The sequence below is a fragment of the Oncorhynchus kisutch genome, linkage group LG2 (assembly GCF_002021735.2).
Source record: "Oncorhynchus kisutch isolate 150728-3 linkage group LG2, Okis_V2, whole genome shotgun sequence".
Taxonomy (NCBI): domain Eukaryota; kingdom Metazoa; phylum Chordata; class Actinopteri; order Salmoniformes; family Salmonidae; genus Oncorhynchus; species Oncorhynchus kisutch.
Genome location: NC_034175.2, coordinates 62292539 through 62314240, shown reverse-complemented (window position 1 = coordinate 62314240; position 21702 = coordinate 62292539). Strand labels below are relative to the sequence as shown.

Below are 21702 nucleotides of genomic sequence, written 5' to 3'. Positions count from 1 at the left end.
TTGGAGAAACTCCCTGTGCTTGGAGAAACTCCCTGTGCTTGGAGAAACTCCCTGTCCTTGGAGAAACTCCCTGTGCTTGGAGAAACTCCCTGTGCTTGGAGAAACTCCCTGTCCTTGGAGAAACTCCCTGTCCTTGGAGAAACTCCCTGTGCTTGGAGAAACTCCCTGTGCTTGGAGAAACTCCCTGTCCTTGGAGAAACTCCCTGTCCTTGGAGAAACTCCCTGTGCTTGGAGAAACTCCCTGTGCTTGGAGAAACTCCCTGTGCTTGGAGAAACTCCCTGTGCTTGGAGAAACTCCCTGTCCTTGGAGAAACTCCCTGTGCTTGGAGAAACTCCCTGTGCTTGGAGAAACTCCCTGTGCTTGGAGAAACTCCCTGTCCTTGGAGAAACTCCCTGTCATTGGAGAAACTCCCTGTCCTTGGAGAAACTCCCTGTCGTTGGAGAAACTCCCTGTCCTTGGAGAAACTCCCTGTCATTGGAGAAACTCCCTGTGCTTGGAGAAACTCCCTGTCCTTGGAGAAACTCCCTGTGCTTGGGCAGTCTCTGTGCTTGGGCAGTCTCTGTGCTTGGGCAGTCTCTGTGCTTGGGCAGTCCCTGTGCTTGGGCAGTCCCTGTGCTTGGGCAGTCTCTGTGCTTGGGCAGTCTCTGTGCTTGGGCAGTCCCTGTGCTTGGGCAGTCTCTGTGCTTGGGCGGTCTCTGTGCTTGGGCAGTCCCTGTGCTTGGGCAGTCTCTGTGCTTGGGCAGTCCCTGTGCTTGGGCAGTCCCTGTGCTTGGGCAGTCTCTGTGCTTGGGCAGTCTCTGTGCTTGGGCAGTCTCTGTAACTGTTCTAAAACACAACAACTTCTCATTACATTGAATGTAAACCAGAACTGAACTACTGTATATGAATGGGCCAAAGACAAAATAAAGTGAGAAAAGATAGTGCTAAATTCTTTGTTTTTGTGATCTGAAATCCCGAGGCCCATTTCCCGCCATGTCATAAACCCTTTCCTGTGCTGCATTGATTCCAGAGTGCGCCAGGTTTCCACTGAGTTCCACTCTCTATTCCTAATCCACCGCCTTTGATAGGCGGAAATGGATTGTTCTTCAGAATGTGGCATCACATACTTCCACCAACCCCCTCTCCACTCCAGCCCCGCCCTGACCTTCCCCAAACAGGGATAATGACCATTCCCTGTGGCATGTCCAGATCTGCCTGATAATGTACGCTTCCTGTTTGCAACCCAGATCCCAAATCCGGCTCTGGAATACTGAAACCCTTCCATGCTTTGCCAGGTTCCTAGATGACCTGCACTCTGTTGTGTATATTATTCCTTGATGCTGCAACTGAATTGCCTCCACTAAAGGGGCAATTGAGGCCTCTCTCGCAGTGGGCTTCTGGCAACATGAAGGGGATTGACACACAGATCCAGAATGCCCAACGTGACCCATATCAAACAGAGGGGCAGATAGAGCCAGAGGTGATTGGAGAGACGTTATAATAAATTAGAACAGCATGGAGAGGTTTGAGAGGTGCTGGAAAAGACATAAGGAGAGAGAAAAGATGGATTAGGAGAGAGGAGTAGAACAAGAAGTTTGCAGGCAGAAGCAACAAGAGAGAAAGGTGGGAGGATAAAGACAGACAGTAGTGAGATGAGGGGTGTGATCTTCAATGTTTTTCTATGATTTATTCATCACCATGGTGATCTAACATGGTTACATAACAGTGGACAATCACGCCACTCCCTCACCACCTCCCCTCCCCCAGGAAACCCGGAGGCGGCAGATTAGCAGTCCCCTGCTAATCCCAGGACAATTGTCCAATTGTCAGGGTCTGGAGTGTGCGCGTGTGTGTGTTTGTGAGTGGGCATGCGTGTGTTTGTGCGTACGCACAGACATGAAGTTCATCATGTGTGAGGTCAGGAATGTTCGTCAGTTGAGGCTCACGCTGCCAAGTCATAGTGTTGAGGGTGAGCTGATTTGAATGAATGGTGTAAAGGTGATGAGGCTTACAGTATCAAAATCTGCCTTGTCAAACCACTGTTCTTTAAGCCACAGATCACCTCTACTATCCTCTATAGGGCAGAGCAAAAACCCTAATGTCAGACATCAGATGGAATTAGCCTGCATACAGTACATCCTATATGTACACACACAATCTGTCTTTACCTTCAGCAGGCAGTTCAGTTGTCCAGAGTATTGGTACTCTGTGGAGCTTGGGTCTTTCGCTTCCATTTACTGCTGACAGACAAGAGTCGTCACAGCTGTGCTGATGGAAGAGATCCAACTCGTCCCAAGCTCTTAGTTATGCTCTGAATTCTGAGTTCAAGATTTAGACTACCATGTTTTGTATTCAAAGTATCAGAGTTGTGACTTGTGATCTGAGTGTCCACTCCTGACCTGTGTTGGCTGGTGACAGAGTGCTCATCTCCTCTCCTTGTTTAATTCACTCTGGCTGTTTCGTCATGGCCGCTTCAGCGTCTCTGTCTCGGATTGCAGCTGACACACACACACAAGCGCGCACACATAGGAAATAGATGTAACAGCTCCACACACACACACCTGGCTGATGTAACATACAGTAAGTAAACTGCTCTGAAATACCTGCTGTTGGGAGAAGGAATCATGGGGGTGGATAACATCTCACATACATATCACACTCATATCCAGCAGATACTGAGAGCACTCGGAGCACAACCCTGTCAGCACATCAGCTTCTCACAGTGAAATGAGTGTGTCAGAGAGAACAGATAAAGGGGTCAGAGTTAAAGCGATCCCAGGCTTGAATGAGGAGGGCAGGACAGGCAGACTGACACAGAACTTTGAGCTCTCTGAACACTTGTGGTCAAACAAACAAAACTATTTGGCATGACAGGCTCACTGATTCTTCTTCCACACAGTTTAGTCTACATAGCAAACATTGACGTCAGAAGCTAAGGAGAAGTCATTATTGCTTCAGCAGATACGGGATGTGGACTATAAGCTAAATAGACAGATCAGCTGATGTTGCACGTTATACCTCACCATAGCAGGTGACCATTCAGATATCCCACACAATTACATATGCAAATCCAACTTTATTAGTGATATTATATACTGTACAGTCTATATTAAAGGGGAAAAGTGCACATACTTTAGTACAGATCGTCAACCTGTATGAGTACTATATTATATTCCATAAGTCATCTTTAATAAAAGCACTGTATTAGTCTGAGCCAATGTGTGTCAGACAGTAGAACGATGGATTTGTATAAGCGCAGTACAGGCTACAAAAAAAATATGATTTTTTCACATTGGTTTAGGATCACGAATAGGAAATCACTTCCAGGAAACAAAAGACAAACTCAAATGGTGAATTGTCACATATTTCAGGGTGCAAAAAGTTGGGTTTTTGTTGCTGTTCCTTCCATTTAATTTCACTTCTTCATGGTATTGTAACAATAGACCAGCATTTTAAGTCTTAATAATGTTTTAAAGGCCAAATACTGTAGTACCTGTTCACCTTGAACATGTACCTTCTGGGGATATTGTGTAAATGTTCCCACACAGATCAAAATCCATCTAGAACTGTCTATATTTAGAGAAAACCCAGGGCTGGAAATACCAACTTTCATTGCATCTTGTCAGATTAGTTAGTTCTTCTCCTTTCACAGTAAATGTGTGTATTGTGCTGTGAGGTGTCCCTACTCACTCTGCCAACCTAGATCGACTTCCTGTGTGTGACAGAAAACAAAGCTTTCACAGAGTACTGGGTCACACACTTTTCCGGCACTTGGACATCTCACATTGTTCATATCCTGATTATTAGGAAAGGCGTGATGGTGTTTGAAAATCATGAAAACCCCTTTCAATGGCTAACATAGTGAGTTGGCAATAGTTATGTTTTCTACTGCCCTCCTATGCTTATCCAGGAGTTCCCTCACAATTTGTCCCCCAATTTTAGATTGCTACTGACAGTCAATAGGTTCCCGGGGACACACACCTCTAAAGACATCTCTCATATGTGTGTTTGTGTCTGCGAGTCTAGCGTCACACACACACACACAAGAGACCAGAGGGGTCAGATTTCATTCCTTTATCATGGTTACGACCAGAGGACTCTCCACTTCCTGCTATCCCAGCAGCACCTTCTGCAGGCGGTCAGCGGGCACGCTGATCTCATCCTCTGACTCTGCGTCACTCTGGGGGTTGGAGCTGCAGGGTGAGGTGCATTCTGGAGAGCACAGGTAGTGCATGAGGGGCAGCCGGTACTTCCCACAGAAGTCCACAAACTTGATGTGGCGCACGCATGAGTCAAAGTACACACCTGTGGAGAGAGAAAGCAGAAAGATAGAATAAGCACACTAAAATAGGACACATAATACATTATATACAGACAAGACAAAGGCAGGTACAGAAATACAGACACACAGTCCAATGAGAAGCTAGTTGTAGTAAACGTACCGGCACACTTAGGATTGGGGCACTTGCTGGCCAGGTCTAGGTAGTGCAGCAGGTGGCAGGGCATGTCGCAGGGAGAGTATGGAACGTTCCGGCTCTTGATGGTACGTCCCGCCAGCTCCAGCAGCGACGGAGGGTCATACGTCATTTCCTTGACGAAGCGCACAACTAGGGGGTTGCCACGGAGACTGAGCTCCTGCAGGTGGACCAGGCTGAGAATCTCCCGGGGCAGGTAGGTCAGCAGGTTGTTATGGAGACTGAGGGAACGCAGGGAGTGGAGCCTGAGGGGAGAGAGGGGGCATGGTCATTGTTTTGAGTATTATAGACAAATCTAGACTTTGTTTAGGTTATGATAGTCCACGATGGATGTGGTTCTGTTAACCAGTTGTGGAGGTATGCTTTGAATATGGTTGGGTTATCACAGTCTTGTGGCAGTATTATTGTGTTAGAGTTATATTACAGTTGTGTTGTGGTTAACTGGTGAGCTGTGGCAGTATGTGCCAGATAGGGTTAGTGTTATGGTTACCTGGTGAGCTGTGGGGGTACACCCTGGATGCGGTTGTCACACAGGACCAGGTAGCTGAGGTAGGGCAGGTTGGCCAGCTCAGGAGGAATAGACGTGATCAGGTTACCACCCAAATATAGAAGCTCCAGACTGACAGAGAGGTTTAAATATGTTTAGCATCATATCAAGTGACAATTAACAAGTACAGCATGAACCCATCAAAAACACCATAACATACTGTTTACTGGGCAGTTCCAAGTGCATATGTGGCTAGCCATGTTTTGACACATCAGTACTACATTGGAGTTCCCACATGTTGACATAGATGCTGTATGTGACAGCGATGTGTTAACAGAGAGAGTGAAAGGCATCAAAGGGCTCGAGCAGTGGAGCTGCTGAACAAACAGTTTGAAAGGGAAGACACTAGAGACACACACTGTACACATACCACAGAGAAGTGCCGGAATTTCTAGCTCTGTCTTTAGCCTGCATGGGTTTACTCTGACTTGCGTAGGGGCCGCCAGAGGTAGAGAGTCCAAAACATTCTCTCATGGCTAGAGTGAAGTTTAGGTCGAGTATAATCAAATGTCTGGTGCTTAGCCTACACCACAACCATGTGGGGTAGTCCCATACAAAACAGATGACTGACTGAGGCAGTTCGAAAAATATCAGATAAATGTATTATCCACAAATCTCAAAACGGAAATGTACACATTCAAGTGTTTCATCACATTATCACATTCCCTCTGAAAGGAAGAACGAGTGAAAGGACAGCTGGACACTGGGAAAATGGAGAGAGAGAGGAACAGAGGGAGCAGCAGGCAAAGAGAAACAGGGAGTGAAAGGGAGATGCAGGGAGTGATCCGTCAGCAGAAATGACACAGCAGCAACTGGGACAGAGGAGGCCATTCTGTGTCCTTGGCGCATAATGGCCTCCTCTGTACAGTTAACCCACACGGGCGGGTGGGGTCCCTGGAAGTCAAGCCCTGGGGCCCCTGGAGTTCTGTTTCTGGGTAACAATTAAATAACTGATTATTTTCAATTAAAATTATCAGAAAGGGGCCTCCCGAGTGGCATAGAGGTCTAAGGCACTGCATCACTAGAGACCTGGGGTTACAGTAGAGACATTCAATCCCATCCTGGATCAAGATCCCTGTTGCCTAAATTGTTATGCGCACCCCCCCAAAAAAATATTAATTATTATTAGTATTTTTTTATAGTGCCCCCTGTGTGCACTTGTGGTAATACAGTATTCCCCAGCACAGTACAGAAACAGTATGAAAATCTGGATACTGTCCACCCTTATTTGAAACGCTTTCTTATTGGTCTATTAACAAAATATACCACATGGTGACGTCACCATGGAAGTTCACCATGGAAGGCCAAAACTCCACCCCACCAAAATTGGCTGAGATTTCAGGCAGTCCTTTCAAAAAGCTCTTACAATAAAAAGGGCATTAACATCATTTTCACAAGTTTACAGTAGTATTCCAACCTCAGTGTCAAATTGCATTTAAACTTTTTTTCCTTCTTTTAAAATATACATTTTGTATGTACTGGGCCTTTTTCTTCTCAAGTGGGGTTACAGCTTCAACTTTCAAAGCAGTATAACGTTCTCCAACTACAGAGTATAATATACCATTTTGAAGCTGAGTCCACTTTTTCCTTTGTAGGATAAAAAAAATAAAAATAAAAACATACACCTACAAAATGACATCACACAAACAGCAACATCACATCTGCCCAGACCCTCATGCTCACACCCCACTCTCCGCCACATGGCCTCAAACTGGACCATTTTGTTTTTCTCCATCGCCCAAGCACTTTCAGCATTTAGATAATGATGCATGACCTTTCCATTGTGTTAACGGAGGATTGGTTGAGTTCCAGTGTTAAAGTAAACAAATCTTTCAAGATGATTAACAAGAAGAATCTTACTGCATCCTCATGGCTTGAAATTAGCAGACTAATAGTTCTGACAGCCACATTTCTAACTCCACCCATACCTCTTGGACTTCAGACCATTCCCAGAAGGCATGGATTACAGAGTCTTGTAGTTGTACAAGTTGTGCTGTGGAATTTGGGAATTTTGGCAATTGTATAACAAATTCTAGTTTATACTGGAATAAGTATACATTTTCATTAAGTCATTTAGTTAATTATGTTCCAACATTCTCTCCATCTTGTGCCAATCTTATTTTTAAAAGTCTTGGTTCCAATAGTTTATTTTTCCTCTAAGAGACTGAATAAAATGAGGCTCTCTGCAAGGTTTTGTATAGCTTACCAATTATTGGAATATACTTCTGACTCAAATAAGATTCCCTCAAGTTTGCTTTAATGTCCAAAATATTTCAAATTGAAATTATGATATAAAACCAGTAATTTAATTCCATATTGTTATAGTATTCATAACTATGAAGTTGTTAATGTTCTTTGCTTTATCCTTCGCAAATAGACACAAAGGATTCTCGGTATGAACATGCTCATCTTCAATATGTACCCATTGTTCCTCTTCAGTGTATTTAACTATATGTCCCAAGTAACAGCCCTGGGTGGTGAGTTGATACAAGTCCAAGTCTGGAAGGTTAAAACCACCCTCAGGTGTAGAATAAAAAGGAAAGTTTTACATCTTCTTATGAGTTTTATTTGCCCATATAAAAAGTATGTTATGTCACTAAAAAGCAATGATCAAATCAGTTGATGACAGTCAGCCAATAGGGTCAGGGTTAGTAAACTATTAAAGCCAATCAGGATCTATTGCAGCTGAAGTCAAAGTACTTACACACTTATCTTTGGTTCGTCTATAAATAGGCTACTGTTTAATACCACTTGACATGACCCACATCCCAGTTCCACTGATCTGACTTCACAATGCCTTCTCTTTCATAATGTTAGTTGGCTATATAGTCAGATCCTAAACTGTGCTCACTGATATCAGAAGAATGTGACCTGTATGGAGGCTGGGGTAGAGGGAAGAATTAATTGATCTTCAGTAGGTCACTGTGACCTGTGCTAAGATACCACTGGCAGACTTGTCTCAGGGTAAACACATGACATCAGAAATACAGACTGTTTCCAGATAATTGTTTTTTACTATCCTGGGAACACACTGCTCTTGCAGTTTATACAAACTTGGCATTTTTTCACAGATTAAACCGCAGGAGGCTTGAATGTGTGTGTCATGACATCTCTGCATACATGTGTGACTTGACTATGTGGAAGTGAGTGTGTGTGTAATTGATGGGTAAGAGTTAGTCATCCCAGAGGCTGTTACTGTGTATACTGCGCAATGTGTACCCCACCACATGAACCATATTCATGTCCTCCTCTGAGCAACTTAGGCAGTCAGTCATGCCCCAACCCTAGCCAGAATAGATCCTGACCCTACGCTTGATAATAGCTGCACTGGGGTCGGACAGGCTTCCTGTTTAGACTAAGACACTGCGGAGCTGGTGTGAGATATGGTTCAGAAAACGTACCACAATCCAAGGATAAGAAATGTGTTGTATTCCAAGTTCCCATTAGGAGAGAGAAGAATTGACGGCTTGTTTTTTTTTTTATAGATGTTCTCGATGTAACAGTTGGGATAATGGGACAATTCAGAGTTAGTTCAATGCATTTCTCATCCCTGGATTGAGGTACATTTTCTGAGCCTGATCTGGCACCGCTGTGTCTTAATCTATACAGGAAGCCTGTCTGACCCCAGTGCAGCTGTAAGCAAGCATAGGGTCAAAATCTATTCTGGCTAACCCAGGCCCAGTGTTGGTCAAGGCCTGATTGCATGGTAATTGTGATTATCTGCATGTTGTGATAGTATACTGTTTTCATTTCCTAAAAAACCTACAGGTTAGGATTTAAAGTCTGCTTCAGTGTACTGATACAGTAGCCTACTGGAGGAGTGAGGATGTGTTAAAATCCATTTAACCATAGTCCTGGCAATCAAGGGGGTGCATTGTTTTTGTAATGGTAAGCATCCATGGAATTAGGCTACAAGACAGCACAGCACAGCTTGCTCCCACCTCTATGCATTGATGTAACGGCATCACTTAAGCCTTCACAACAACCCAAACTCCCAGCAGCAATGGCAGTTGAAATGGCCTGTACCCACTGAACTCACTCTTCGCCCGTAAACCTTATCACACTAGGCCTAAGCTGGTCATTGTGATAGTTAGTATCAGGCGGTTGACACTTTTGCTATGTGAAAGGTTGTGATGCAATCACTGTGGAACGATAGTAACTTGTTACTACAGCCACAAAATCTTAAACCCAGCCTATTTTAAAATGTTTGAATTTAAACCTAACCCTAAACTTAGCCACACTGCTAACTTTATGCATAACCCAAACCTTAAATTAAGCAAACAAAAAAGCAGCAAAGTTTAGTTTCCCTGAACTTTTATGATCGCACAGTCACAATTGGCTATGGGCCTATCTAGTGGAAACCACAGTGAACTGCAACATTGTAACAAGCTAATGCGACAACGCTGTAGCTATATAGTGATGGGCATTCAACGGTTTCCGTGAGCCGGTTCATTTGGCTCCGTTCACGTAAAAGAGCCGGTTCATTTGGCTCCCAGACGGCTCTTTGTTCAAAATGCTTAAATCGACCTGGAATCACGAAACAAATGCAAATCGCCAATGTAAAGCCAAGTAGGCTACCATTATGTCAGATTGTGAAATTCGCGTTGAAATGACATGTTTAACTGGCCACACTGTTAGATCGCCTGAAAAGGAAGTTGCCCCCTAAAAATGCACTGAAAAAAACATCATCTGCGTGGACCAGACTCACGCGCTCTCCCCACTATTTGTTTCACCCTCTAGATACTTCTTTTGAAACTTTGCAGAACAACGTTTTGACCTCAAAACGGAGTATGCAACTCGGCGAGTCAAATGGACAGCTCTTTCACTAATAAGATTCGGTCCTCGACGTTCAACAAGAAGATCCGTTCGTTTGCGAACGACCCATCACTTCCTTTAGCACCTGGCGAGGCCGTGCACGTCACGTTATGTAGTCTACATACCTGGTTAAATTTTCTATTTCTGCAGGAATACTTTGTAATCGGTTTCCCCCCAGGGAAAGTGATTGTAGCCGCTGCAACTTCAGGAACTGCGCTGGCATCTCCTCAAATCGATTGCCACTTAGATTCAACACCTCCAATGGCAAAGATCCAAACTCCTTAGGCAGCGAGAATTCGTCCAGACGGTTGTTCTTGGATATTAGTGTTCTGAGCTTGGTTAACCGAGTAATGTCTTCACAGATGACCGATAGTCCGTTGTTGCTAATGTCCAGAAACTCGAGGTTGGAGAACATGCAAACTGATCCGGACAGCGAGGCCAATCGATTGAAGCTTAGATACAACTGCTTGGTGTCCCTCTTTTGCTCCTCGCTGATATTGACCAAGCTCAAACTGTTCAAATTCCGACGTGACAGGTCTAAAACACCCTCACAATGACCGTTTGCGGCTCCTTCATGCAAATCCATTTCGCAGTGTAGGCTACTGTTCAATATTCTGAACAACGTGGGGTTGCAAACTCTTTATGAGAGTCCAATGGCCCCGAATTTCCGTCTGTTTCAAATCAATATTCCTTGAGGTAGCCGAACGGTGGCGACCCACATTGTCGCTAAGAATGTATTCCCAAGCAGTGGGCTACAACTGCATCTGACAGAAAATAAATAAACCTGTGTCGGGAAAAGATGATTGTGTAGAATAGCTCACTGTGATTTGTCAGAACCTGGCTGGTACAACAAAGCAACTGTTTAGTATATATATAGTACATGTTTCGGGGTTGGCCAGTAGTAGTTCCGCCCTAATTTAACCCTTTCATTGGTTTATATGCATTATCTAAGTTGGATCTGATCTAGTTATAGAGTAACATCACGACGTTTGTCACCGTTTACTAGTAAACAGAATAATCGTGGTGCATAAATGTTGTAATTGGTGCATAACTAAGTAAAACTGGGAGAAAGTTGACGGTGGTAATTCACTCAGTTTGCAGTCTGCTCCCTGGTCCCCTTGCCCTTGGATATTATGCAATCATCCAGTAGTATTACATTGTGCAAGAACGCCCACGAGTGTGTAGATTTAAAAAAAAATGTGACTTGCACAACTTGGTTATAAAAGCAATCTCAAGTCACCCATATCCATCATAAAACACAATGCAAACAGAATACAAACATATCCACTGTTTGCAATGTTAAGTGTCTTAAAAGCTATGTTCATATTACAGCCACTGTATGGACCAGATGACTGAATGGAAGAATGAATTGATCTTCAGTAGGTCACTGTGACATGTGCTAAGATACCACTGGAAGACTTGTCTCAGGGTAAACAGATGACATGCGAAATGATCAGACTTTTTACAGATAACATTGTTTTTTTTACTATCCTGGGAACACACTGTCCTTGCACTTTATACAAACTTGGCATTTGTTCACATATTAAACCACAAGAGGCTTGAATGTTAAGGGACTTAAAAGGTGTTCTCAAATTACAGCCACTGTATGGACCAGATGACATTGGAACACTGCCTCTTGGAGCAATATCAATGGAATGTAGGCTAGAGTTTCTGTAGAAAACCACAACAGCAACACTTCTCGTATAGACTGAGCTCTGACGCATGAATGTCATTCATTGAAGTGTCTGGATATGAAGGATCACAGACAGACAGACACACAAGCACGCATTCACACAACACTGACAGAGACCTCACGATATTATCACAATACTTAGGTGCCGATACGATATGTCCCTCCAGTCTCACAATACTTGGGAATTGATGGAAAATGATGTAAAATATAACACTAGCCACTTTAAACAATGCTACTTAATATAATGTTTACATACCCTACATTATTCATCGCATATGTATATGTATATACTGTACTCTATATCATCTACTGCATTTTTATGTAATACATGTGTCACTAGCCACTTTAACTATGCCACTTTGTTTACATACTCATCTCATATGTATATACTGCACTCAATACCATCTACTGTATCTTGCCTATGCCGCTCTGTACCATCACTCACTCATATATCTTTATGTACATATTCTTTATCCCCTTACACTTGTGTCTATAAGGTAGTAGTTTTGGAATTGCTAGCTAGATCACTTGTTGGTTATTACTGCATTGTCGGAACTAGAAGCACAAGCATTTCGCTACACTCGCATTAACATCTGCTAACCATGTGTATGTGACAAATAAAATGAGATTTTACTTTAGATTCTATATGTACTGTGATTCTATACTGAGAGCCACGAGAAAACACGTTTTGATCAGTCATGGAAATAAAACTGGTGAAATCAAATAGGCTCATTATTGAACAAAAGATGGAGAACAAAGCTATGAAGGAGAAATACTGGAGTTTTTGTGCAGGTACAGCAAACTAGCTAAAAATAATAATATTGCGAAATTGTCAAATTTATATGATATATCGCCAAAAATATCCCAATATGTATGTAACATACATTTCCTCCCCATCACTAAGCACATACACACATTTACGAGAGGTTGAGACATTTGTAGTACTGTATGGGCTTTATTTGAATTGACATACATATTCATTATAGACTCTGCATTCATTTTAGAATATAAACCTAGTTTTAACCTAGCTATTCAACTTTTACACAAACACTTAACAAGGACTAAACCACATAGCTCCAAAATCTATACCAAAATTCTGCCAAGAATAGTCTTGCCCATTCCAATTGTGGTTTAAAGGTTGCAGGACACGAGACCTCTACAGTGTGTCTGCAGGCCTATGTTTGGGTTTTAAGGCACTGATATAACCAGAAACGATTTCTCAAGATAAGTGGGACTTTTGACAAATAAAACATATAACAAATATGACACACCACCACACAATTGTAGGCAGTACACACTCTCTCAAAAACACTCCATTACAGACACACATTATATCATATAAGCATGCACTCTTGAGTTAGAGATGCATCTAAGCTACATTAGCTGACAGCGAGGCTAATCCTTATGACTGATCTTTGACAAGCACAGGTATAGTGTTGTTGCTGGGTCCAGAGAAATGCTTTGCCTGGAGGGGTTCGTACATCAACATCCTAGTCATCGTCAGGCTTTGGTTTTTAGTTCTCTCCATGCTGTACTCAGCTCTGTGCTCGGTGCTAGTTGCTTTCATTCTACAATCTAGGCTTTAATGTTTCTAAAACAAGCACCAGAGAGAGCCAACAGAATACAGCACAGGAGCCATTGCAATCACATATGATCTCCAAATCAAGCATATAACAAATTGTACATAGAAGCAAACACATTTGCCAAAAAGCAAAGGATTCTAACTAAACGGGACAATCCACTAAGGCCCGAAACTATGCTGCTAGTCATGGAGGGAGAAGTGCATTTGTCAAGTAGTATCAAGTAGTAGTGAGACATCCTCTTCCCCTACAATGAGACACTATCATGGTCTTGCTCAACATTTCTCTAACACATCTGGAAGGACTTTAAAGGTGATTTTATTTCCTTGATGGAGAAAGGTGTCCCAACAATTCACTCCAAACATCTCAAATGTTTCTCATCGCCAACTATTTACCGCTTGCTATTTCACACAAAAAAAAAAACATAACAACAAATACTGTGTTTATAATGTATAGATAGAAAAACAATATTTAAAACGTCAGCAGTAAAAATGGCCCCATTCCTAGTGCAGGGGTGCAGTAAAACAATAGAACATGAAGACAGTACTTAACTCAAGAAACTCCCCAAATAATACTCTTGACTGCCCTGCATCTAACACACATAAACAAAAAGCTATAATAATGAACATATGAGTACATTCAGGAACAGCACAGGGCCTTATCAATGGAAGAAGAGTGAAGTCTTTTCTCTCGCTCTCTTTCCTTCACGCCCTCCTTCTTTAGGCATCTTAGGCCTCCTTTGTGCTGACCTTCATCTTCTCCACTGTTTCCTGTTTTTGTAAGAGAGAGAGAGAGAGAGAAAGCATATGTGGGAGGAGAGTTAAATATTGTAATGATAATAATAATTGTATGCCATGTAGCCCTAGTTAGATAGTTACAAATAAATAGCCACACTCAATAGCCCATTTTACTCTACACAGTGTGGAGAATGACTGTCCCCTAGTTCCTCTTGTGTAGGGATCTCTACCGGTTCTTATCTGCAATATTGGATAACTTTTTTGTATTAATACATTCAGCCCACAGGGCTGTAAGTTGTTGTTGGAAGATATTCTGTTTGAGGACAGAGTACATGAACTCGCTGACTCTGCTATTGTGGAGAGCCAGAACTGCTCCCCCGTGAATTTAACTAAAGCAACACACACACACACACACACACACACACACACACACACACACACACACACACACACACACACACACACACACACACACACACACACACAAGGATAGTCATCAATAAAGCACAACTCGCCCAACTGTTTAAAGACAGATTCCAGAGCTACCCCATATGTCTGGGGAGATTGGAGGGCGGCCCGGTCTGTCCCTTGAACTTTGACATCCCGTTGCTGACCTGGTGCTTGTTGAGCTCGGCCACACGGAGGCTCCATTCCTCCTCGGTCATCTCCTGCCCTGCCTCTCCGGTCTCCTCGACGACCGCTGTCTTATCTAAGAAAGAGATGCAAAGGAAGAAAGAATTACAGGATCAATTGGAGAGAGAGAAAGACAGGTGTTGAGTTCTTATTTGTAAGCCCAGTATGTGGTTCAGGTGACTTGTAGATGAGCCAGTGTGTCTATACTGGTGTGCCTATCCTCACCATTGCAGGTCATGGCGGTGCAGACCCAGTTGCCGCAGGCACACACACAGCGGTTACACTCCACCTGTGTCTCAGCCCCATCCTTATAGGTCTCATCCTCCAGGGCACACTCTGCAGAAGAGGGGGGCACATAGAATTTTGTGCCTCGCATACACACCGGATCTAACAATAATGTCTGTTCAAGTGACCAGAAATGATTAAATATGCTCTGTTTTACTTGAATCGGTTTGTTCTAGATGTCTAAATAAAACATTTAGCGCAGTTGAGTAGTGCTGTAGTCCGCAGCAGAAAGAGAGCACTAGAGGGATATAGACTGTGTACAGTATGTTAAAGCACTCTATTATCTATGACTTTGGCTCTGGTGAGGCCCCAGGGTAGGTTCTGTGTTCCGGACTGGAATGTGTGCTGCAGCTGTGAGGGAAGTCATAGGGCTCTCTCCCAGAACCGCTCTTCCTATCACTGAACTTTCCCCTACATCATTAATGCACAACTTCTGATCAACTTAGTACAGTACAAAAGACCAAGAAAAAATAAAGTTGTCTGTAAATAAATCACATTGAGATGTTTTTGTTGCAGTGAATTTCAAGTATGTTAGGGTGAGTTACAGTGGATTTGCCTATGGTTGTGGTGAATGAATTTGCTATTTTGATTAACATATGTACATCCCATGCACTGTAAACACATACTGCATGCTGACTGCATGTGTCTAAGAGGTTGATATAGAGGTATTTGTGTAATGAACTGAGAAAGAAAACATGTGTGGTGTCAGCAGTGGTGTGCAGTGTTGTCATCATAGAGTCATTGAGTCAACGGTCATGTGTCTGGGAGCTCACTCTTCTCAGGTGGGTTGAAGCCGGGCTTCAGGCAGTTGAGGAACTCATCGAAGCTCAGCTTCCAGTCAGTGTTCTCATCGGACATCTCGATCAGGGCATCCACACATAGGCTCCTGGGAAGAGCAGAGAGAAACACACACACACAGGTTCACATTCACTGCCTGTACTCATAGCTAAGCATTCGGAAATTATTCAGACCCCTTGACTTTTTCCACATTTTGTTACGTTACAGCCATATTCTAAAATGGATTAAATACATTTTCCCCCTCATCAATCTACATACAATACCCCATAATATCAAAGGCAAAAACAGTTTAGATTTTCATTGCAAATAAATAAATAGAAATACCTTATTTACATAAGTATTCAGACCCTTTGCACCCGAGTCTCACAGCATTCTGTTTCTATTGATCATGAGATCTTTCTACACCTTGATTGGAGTCTACCTGTGGTAAATTCAATTGATTGGGCATGATTTGGAAAGGCACACACCTGTCTATATAAGGTCCCACAGTTGACAATACATTTCAGAGCAAAAACCAAGCCATCGGGTCATAGGAATTGTCCGTAGAGCTCCGAGACAGGATTGTGTCGAGGCACAGATCTGGGGAAGGGTATCAATCCAAAATATTCTGCAGTATTGAAGATCCCCAAGAACACAGTGGCCTCCATCATTCTTAAATGGAAGAAGTTTAGAACTACTAAGACTCTTCCTAGAGCTGGCCGCCTGGCCAAAACTAAGAAATCAGGGGAGAAGGGCCTTGGTCAGGGAGGTGACCAAGAGGCCGATGGTCACTCTGACAGAGCTCCAGAGTTCCTCTGTGGAGATGGGATAACCTTCCAGAAGGACAACCATCTCTGCATTACTCCACCAATCAGGCATTTATGGTAGATTGGCCAGACAGAAGCCCCTCCTCAGTAAAAGGCACATAACAGCCTGCTTGGAGTTTGCCAAAAGGCATCTAAAGGACTCTCAGACCATGAGAAACAAGATTTTCTGGTCTGATGAAACTAAGATTGAACTCTTTGGCCTGAATGCCAGGCGTCACATCTGGAGGAAACCTGGCACCATCCCTACGGTGAATCATGGTGGTGGCAGTATCATGAGACTAATCAGGACTAATCAGGATCGAGGGAAACATGAACGGAGCAAAGTTCAGTGAGATCCTTGATGAAAACCCACTCCAGAGTGCACATGACTTCAGACTGGGGCGAAGGTACAGTATGTAAATGTGATATTTCAGTGTTTTTTTATTATATAAATGAGCTAAAAAACATTTTTTTTAATCAACATTTTCTTTGTCTTTATGGGGCATTGTGTGTAGATTGATGAGGGGGAAAAAACAATTTAATCAATTTTAGAATAAGGCTTTAACATGACAAAATGTGGAAAAATTCAAGGGGTCTGAATATGTTGCGAATGCTCTGTATAGCTGTTGAGATGGTTATTGGGCATAGTGTCTGACTGTGCTGGGTGTCTGATAAAGTGAAGTTAATGGAATGTTTTGCCCACAGAATATTATTTTCAATGCTTCATTTGTAGGACCAAGAGTTTTTCCCGGTCAAGTCACATGGCCTGTAAAAACCCAGGGCCCTACTCATGTGTGGGCAATAGAAGTGGCTGATTACATCAGCTTCTTACATCAGCTTCTTACATCAGCTTCTTACATCAGCTTCTTACATCAGCTTCTTATCTCCAAACCTGCAGAAGCATTGCAACACTTCTCAAGTGAGCAGCACAGTGGAAACCCAGGCTCTGATCATGTACAGAACAGGTGAGGTTAAGATCACCCAAAGGAGGCCTGGGTCACACAGGGTTCAAGGCAGAGAGAGGGACAGTAGGGCTTAATATAGCACCAGCTCCTCAGAAACCCTCTACTGTACAGCTGAGAATATGATATCGATACTGTATATGATATAGATACTTTATAGGTATACACATATACATTTACGGTATGTTATGTAATGGCTCAAATTTACACCACACGTAGACAGGCTGCAAACATTATATGATGATCTATGAGAATGTGTGAATGACCTGTTTTGTAAAGTGTCATATTTTTCTGTCTACTGAGCTAAAATATATATGTATAAATAATATAAACAGCACCAGTCAAAGGTTTGGACACCTACTCATTTAAGGGTTTTTCTTTTTTAAATGTTCTACATTGTAGAATAACAGTGAAGACATTCAAACTATGGAATTATGTAGTGATCAAAAAAGTGTTCAACAAATCAAATATCTTTTATATTTGAGATTCTTCAAAGTAGATACCCTTTGCCTTGATGACAGCTTTGCACACCCTTGGCATTCTCTCAACCAGCTTCACCTGAAATGCTTTTCCAACAGTCTTGAAGGAGTTGCCACATATGCTGAGCACTTGTTGGCGACCTTTCCTTCACTCTGGAATCCAACTCATCCCAAACCATCTCAACTGGGTTGAGGTCGGGTGATTATGGAGATGAGGTCATCTGATGCAGCACTCCATCACTCTCTTTCTTGGTCAAATAGCCTTTACACAGCCTGGAGTTGTGTTGGGTCATTGTCCTGTTGAAAAATAAATGATAGTCCCACTAAGCGTAAACCAGATGGGATGGTGTATCGCTGCAGAATACTGTGGTAGCCATGCTGATTAAGTGTGCCTTGAATTCTAAATAAATCACTGACAGTGTCACCAGCAAAGCAACCCCACACCATCACACCACCTCCTCCATGCTTCACGGTGGGAACCACAAATGCGAAGATCATCCGTTCACCTACTCTACATCTCACAAAGACACCAAAAATCTCAAGGGACAGATTTACATCGGTCTAATGTCCATTGCTCGTGTTTCTTGGCCAAGCAAGTCTCTTATTCTTAATGGTGTCCATTAGTACTGGTTTCTTTGAAGCAATTCAACCATGAAGGCATGATTCACGCAGTCTCCTCTAAACAGTTGATGTTGAGATATGTCTGTTACTTGAACTCTACGAAGCATTTATTTCGCTTGATGGTTTTTGTGACTGCACTTTAATGAAGGACTGTCGTTTCACTTTGTTTATTTGAGCTGTTCTTGCCATAATATGGACTTGGACTTCGGTATACCACACCTACCTTGTCACAACACAACTGATTGGCTCAAACGCATTAAGAAGGAACATTTTTCCACAAGGCACACCTGTTAATTGAGATGCATCCCAGGTGACTTCCTCATGAAGCTGGTTGAGAGAATGCCAAGAATGTGCAAAGCTATCATCAAGACAAAGAGTGGCTACTTTGAAGAATCTCAAATTTAAAATGCACTTTTTTGGTTGCTACATGATTCCATATGTGTTATTTCATAGTTTTGATGTCTTCACTATTATTCTACAATGTGGAAAATAGTAAAAATAAAGAAAAACCCTTGAATGAGTAGGTGTGTCCAAACCTTTGACTAACCCATCTGGACAAGAGGAATACCTATGTGAGAATGCTGTTCATCGACTACAGCTCAGCATTTAACACCATAGTACCCTCCAAACTCGTCATCAAGCTCGAGACCCTGGGTTTCGACCCCGCCCTGTGCAACTGGGTACTGGACTTCCTGACGGGCCTCCCCAGGTGGTGAGGGTAGGTAACAACATCTCCACCCTGCTGATCCTCAACCCTGGGGCCCCACAAGGGTGTGTTCTGAGCCCTCTCCTGTACTCCCTGTTCACCCACGACTGCGTGGCCACGCACGCCTCCAACTCAATCATCAAGTTTGCGGACGACAACAGTGGTAGGCTTGATTACAAACAACGACGAGACGGCCTACAGGGAGGAGGTGAGGGCCCTCGGAGTGTGGTGTCAGGAAAATAACCTCACACTCAACGTCAACAAAACCAAGGAGATGATTGTGGACTTCAGGAAACAGCAGGAGCAGGATAGGAGCACCCCCCTATCCACATCGATGGGACAGTAGTGGAGAGGGTAGTAAGTTTTAAGTTCCTCGGCATACACTTCACAGACAAACTGAATTGGTCCACCCACACAGACAACATTGTGAAAAGGCGCAGCAGCGCCAACCTCAGGAGGCTGAAGAAATTCGGCTTGTCACCAAAAGCACTCACAAACTTCTACAGATGCACAATCGAGAGCATCCTGTCGGGCTGTATCACCGCCTGGTACGGCAACTGCTCCGCCCACAACCGTAAGGCTCTCCAGAGGGTAGTGAGGTCTGCACAACGCATCACCGGGGGCAAACTACCTGCTCTCCAGGACACCTACACCACCCGATGTCACAGGAAGGCCATAAAGATCATCAAGGACAACAACCACCCGAGCCACTGCCTGTTCACCCCGCTATCATCCAGAAGGCGAGGTCAGTACAGGTGCATCAAAGCTGGGACCGAGAGACTGAAAAACAGCTTCTATCTCAAGGCCATCAGACTGTTAAACAGCCACCACTAACATTGAGTGGCTGCTGCCATCACACTGACTCAACTCCAGCCACTTTAATAATGGGAATTGATGTAAAATATATCACTAGCCACTTTAAACAATGCTACTTAATATAATGTTTACATACCCTACATTACTCATCTCATATGTCTACGTATATACTGTACTCTATATCATCTACTCCATCTTTATGTAATACATGTATCACTAGCCACTAACTATGCACTTTGTTTACATACTCATCTCATATGTGTATACTGTACTCGATACCATCTACTGCATCTTGCCTATGCCGCTCTGTACCATCACTCATTCATATATCTTTATGTACATATTCTTTATCCCTTTACACTTGTGTGTATAAGGTCGTAGTTTTGGAATTGTTAGTTAGATTACTCGTTGGTTATTACGGCATTGTCGGAACTAGAAGCACAAGCATTTCGCTACACTCGCATTAACATCTGCTAACCATGTGTATGTGACAAATAAAATTTGATTTGATTTAATGTATATATATATACACACACACAAATAAAAGGTGAAATAGCATGCACACAAGTACACACACACACTGACCTGAGCAGCTTGTTGCTCTCCTGGTCTGCATATGACTGCATGTCCACGTTGGAGTCATTATGTTGGATGAACTTAAGGAGCTCTGAAGAGTCCAGCTGGGAGTCACCATTGTCATAGTTCTGTACACACACACATGCACACAGAAACTAGCAGAGTTAGTAGGAGTAGAGAATAGAAGAGTGTCATGGGCCCCTGTAGGCCAATATAAAATCATAAAAGTGAATAGTGAGAAAAAAGAAAAAGAAAAGTGAGAGTGGGGGGGGATTGGGTATAATAATAAATATATTTTAGCCTTTAAGCATAATCCCCCCCACACTCTCACTTTTCTTCTGGTCATATCAGTTCCTCTCTCAATCATTTTCTAAATATCTCCCTCTACCTGATAAAAACTCTCCTTCCAAGACTGCTAATCCACAGTGAACTTTGCACTTTGACTGTCTGTGGCGGTCATCACCAGTGGTCATCGGTCACCTGACAACCCTACACTGTAAAGGGGTTGAAGTGAATTTGACAGTAACATGCAGGCAGCTATCGGTAAGTAAGACACTGTATTTCATAGTGCAGTATACCTACTGTAATCTAAATACAATGGTAAAGCAAGTACTGTGTAATGACATAGTTGAATACATCCAATGTACTGTATTGCAATGTAAAAAAGTAAATGCTAATGTAATCATAATGAATAAATTAATGAACTAATGAATGAAAGTAATTGTGGGGGAGATTTCACAGTATTTTACTGGAATTACATGGAATTGGTGAAAGGTTGGCTGCAAGGTAATGTATTTACACAGTACAGCATATAATTTATTATTTGGTGATTTATATCACTTCCACAAGAGGCCGTAGCAAAGGCTTCCAAACTGGCAGCAATTACTTGGCAAAACAGACCAAAGGTTTAAGACTTGCCACTGCACTCTATCCCTTCTACATTTCAAGTTGATGGGGCACTATAAACACATGGGTTAAATTGGTACAGCACCCACATTAACGGGTTCAACAAATAAGGCATCTTGCAAAGGGCACCTCAAAAAACAACAATACCCATTAGTGATCAAAATGTTCTTGGCGCTCCAAAATTAAGGTACAGTACTGTTTTCTGTGGGGTGGAATTACAGTACTATTTGAAATACAGAAACTATTTCCCGCCCACTACATTTTCCCACAATGCATAATTTACAGTATGCTGCAGTATAATGCTTTCA

At 42.8% G+C, this 21702-nt stretch overlaps 2 protein-coding genes across 2 annotated transcripts in view; both read right to left on the bottom strand.

Annotated features, from left to right (window-relative positions):
• Positions 1 to 3036: 3036 nt before the first annotated feature.
• lrrc58b (leucine rich repeat containing 58b) lies at positions 3037 to 10679 on the bottom strand. Its single transcript, XM_020459999.2, has 4 exons — positions 9943 to 10679; positions 4946 to 5074; positions 4423 to 4700; positions 3037 to 4285 (listed from the first exon to the last, which is right to left on the bottom strand). Exons 1-4 carry the CDS (start codon positions 10401 to 10403, stop codon positions 4092 to 4094), a joined length of 1062 nt encoding a protein of 353 aa, XP_020315588.1. The 5' UTR covers positions 10404 to 10679; the 3' UTR covers positions 3037 to 4091.
• A 1770-nt stretch (positions 10680 to 12449) lies between these two features.
• The window catches only part of LOC109869742 (follistatin-related protein 1-like), a 37821-nt gene continuing 28568 nt past the window's right edge, over positions 12450 to 21702 (bottom strand). Inside the window, exons 7-11 of the mRNA XM_020460007.2 lie at positions 20498 to 20616; positions 15519 to 15631; positions 14686 to 14796; positions 14442 to 14536; positions 12450 to 13860 (exon numbers count right to left, since the gene is read on the bottom strand). Of these exons, the coding sequence (XP_020315596.1) occupies positions 13819 to 13860; positions 14442 to 14536; positions 14686 to 14796; positions 15519 to 15631; positions 20498 to 20616 (480 nt within the window). The 3' untranslated portion in view covers positions 12450 to 13818. The remainder of the gene's footprint in view (positions 13861 to 14441; positions 14537 to 14685; positions 14797 to 15518; positions 15632 to 20497; positions 20617 to 21702) is intronic.

Bases quoted from the DNA above. Each gene is read 5' to 3' on its own strand.
- lrrc58b (XM_020459999.2), bottom strand. From the start codon at position 10,403: ATGGATTTGCATGAAGGAGCCGCAAACGGTCATTGTGAGGGTGTTTTA. The intron at 4,701-4,945 runs GTAACCATAACA...CTCTCCCCTCAG, and splicing joins GTACCCCCACAGCTCACCAG to GCTCCACTCCCTGCGTTCCC. The intron at 4,286-4,422 runs GTACGTTTACTA...CTCTCTCCACAG, and splicing joins CCCCAATCCTAAGTGTGCCG to GTGTGTACTTTGACTCATGC.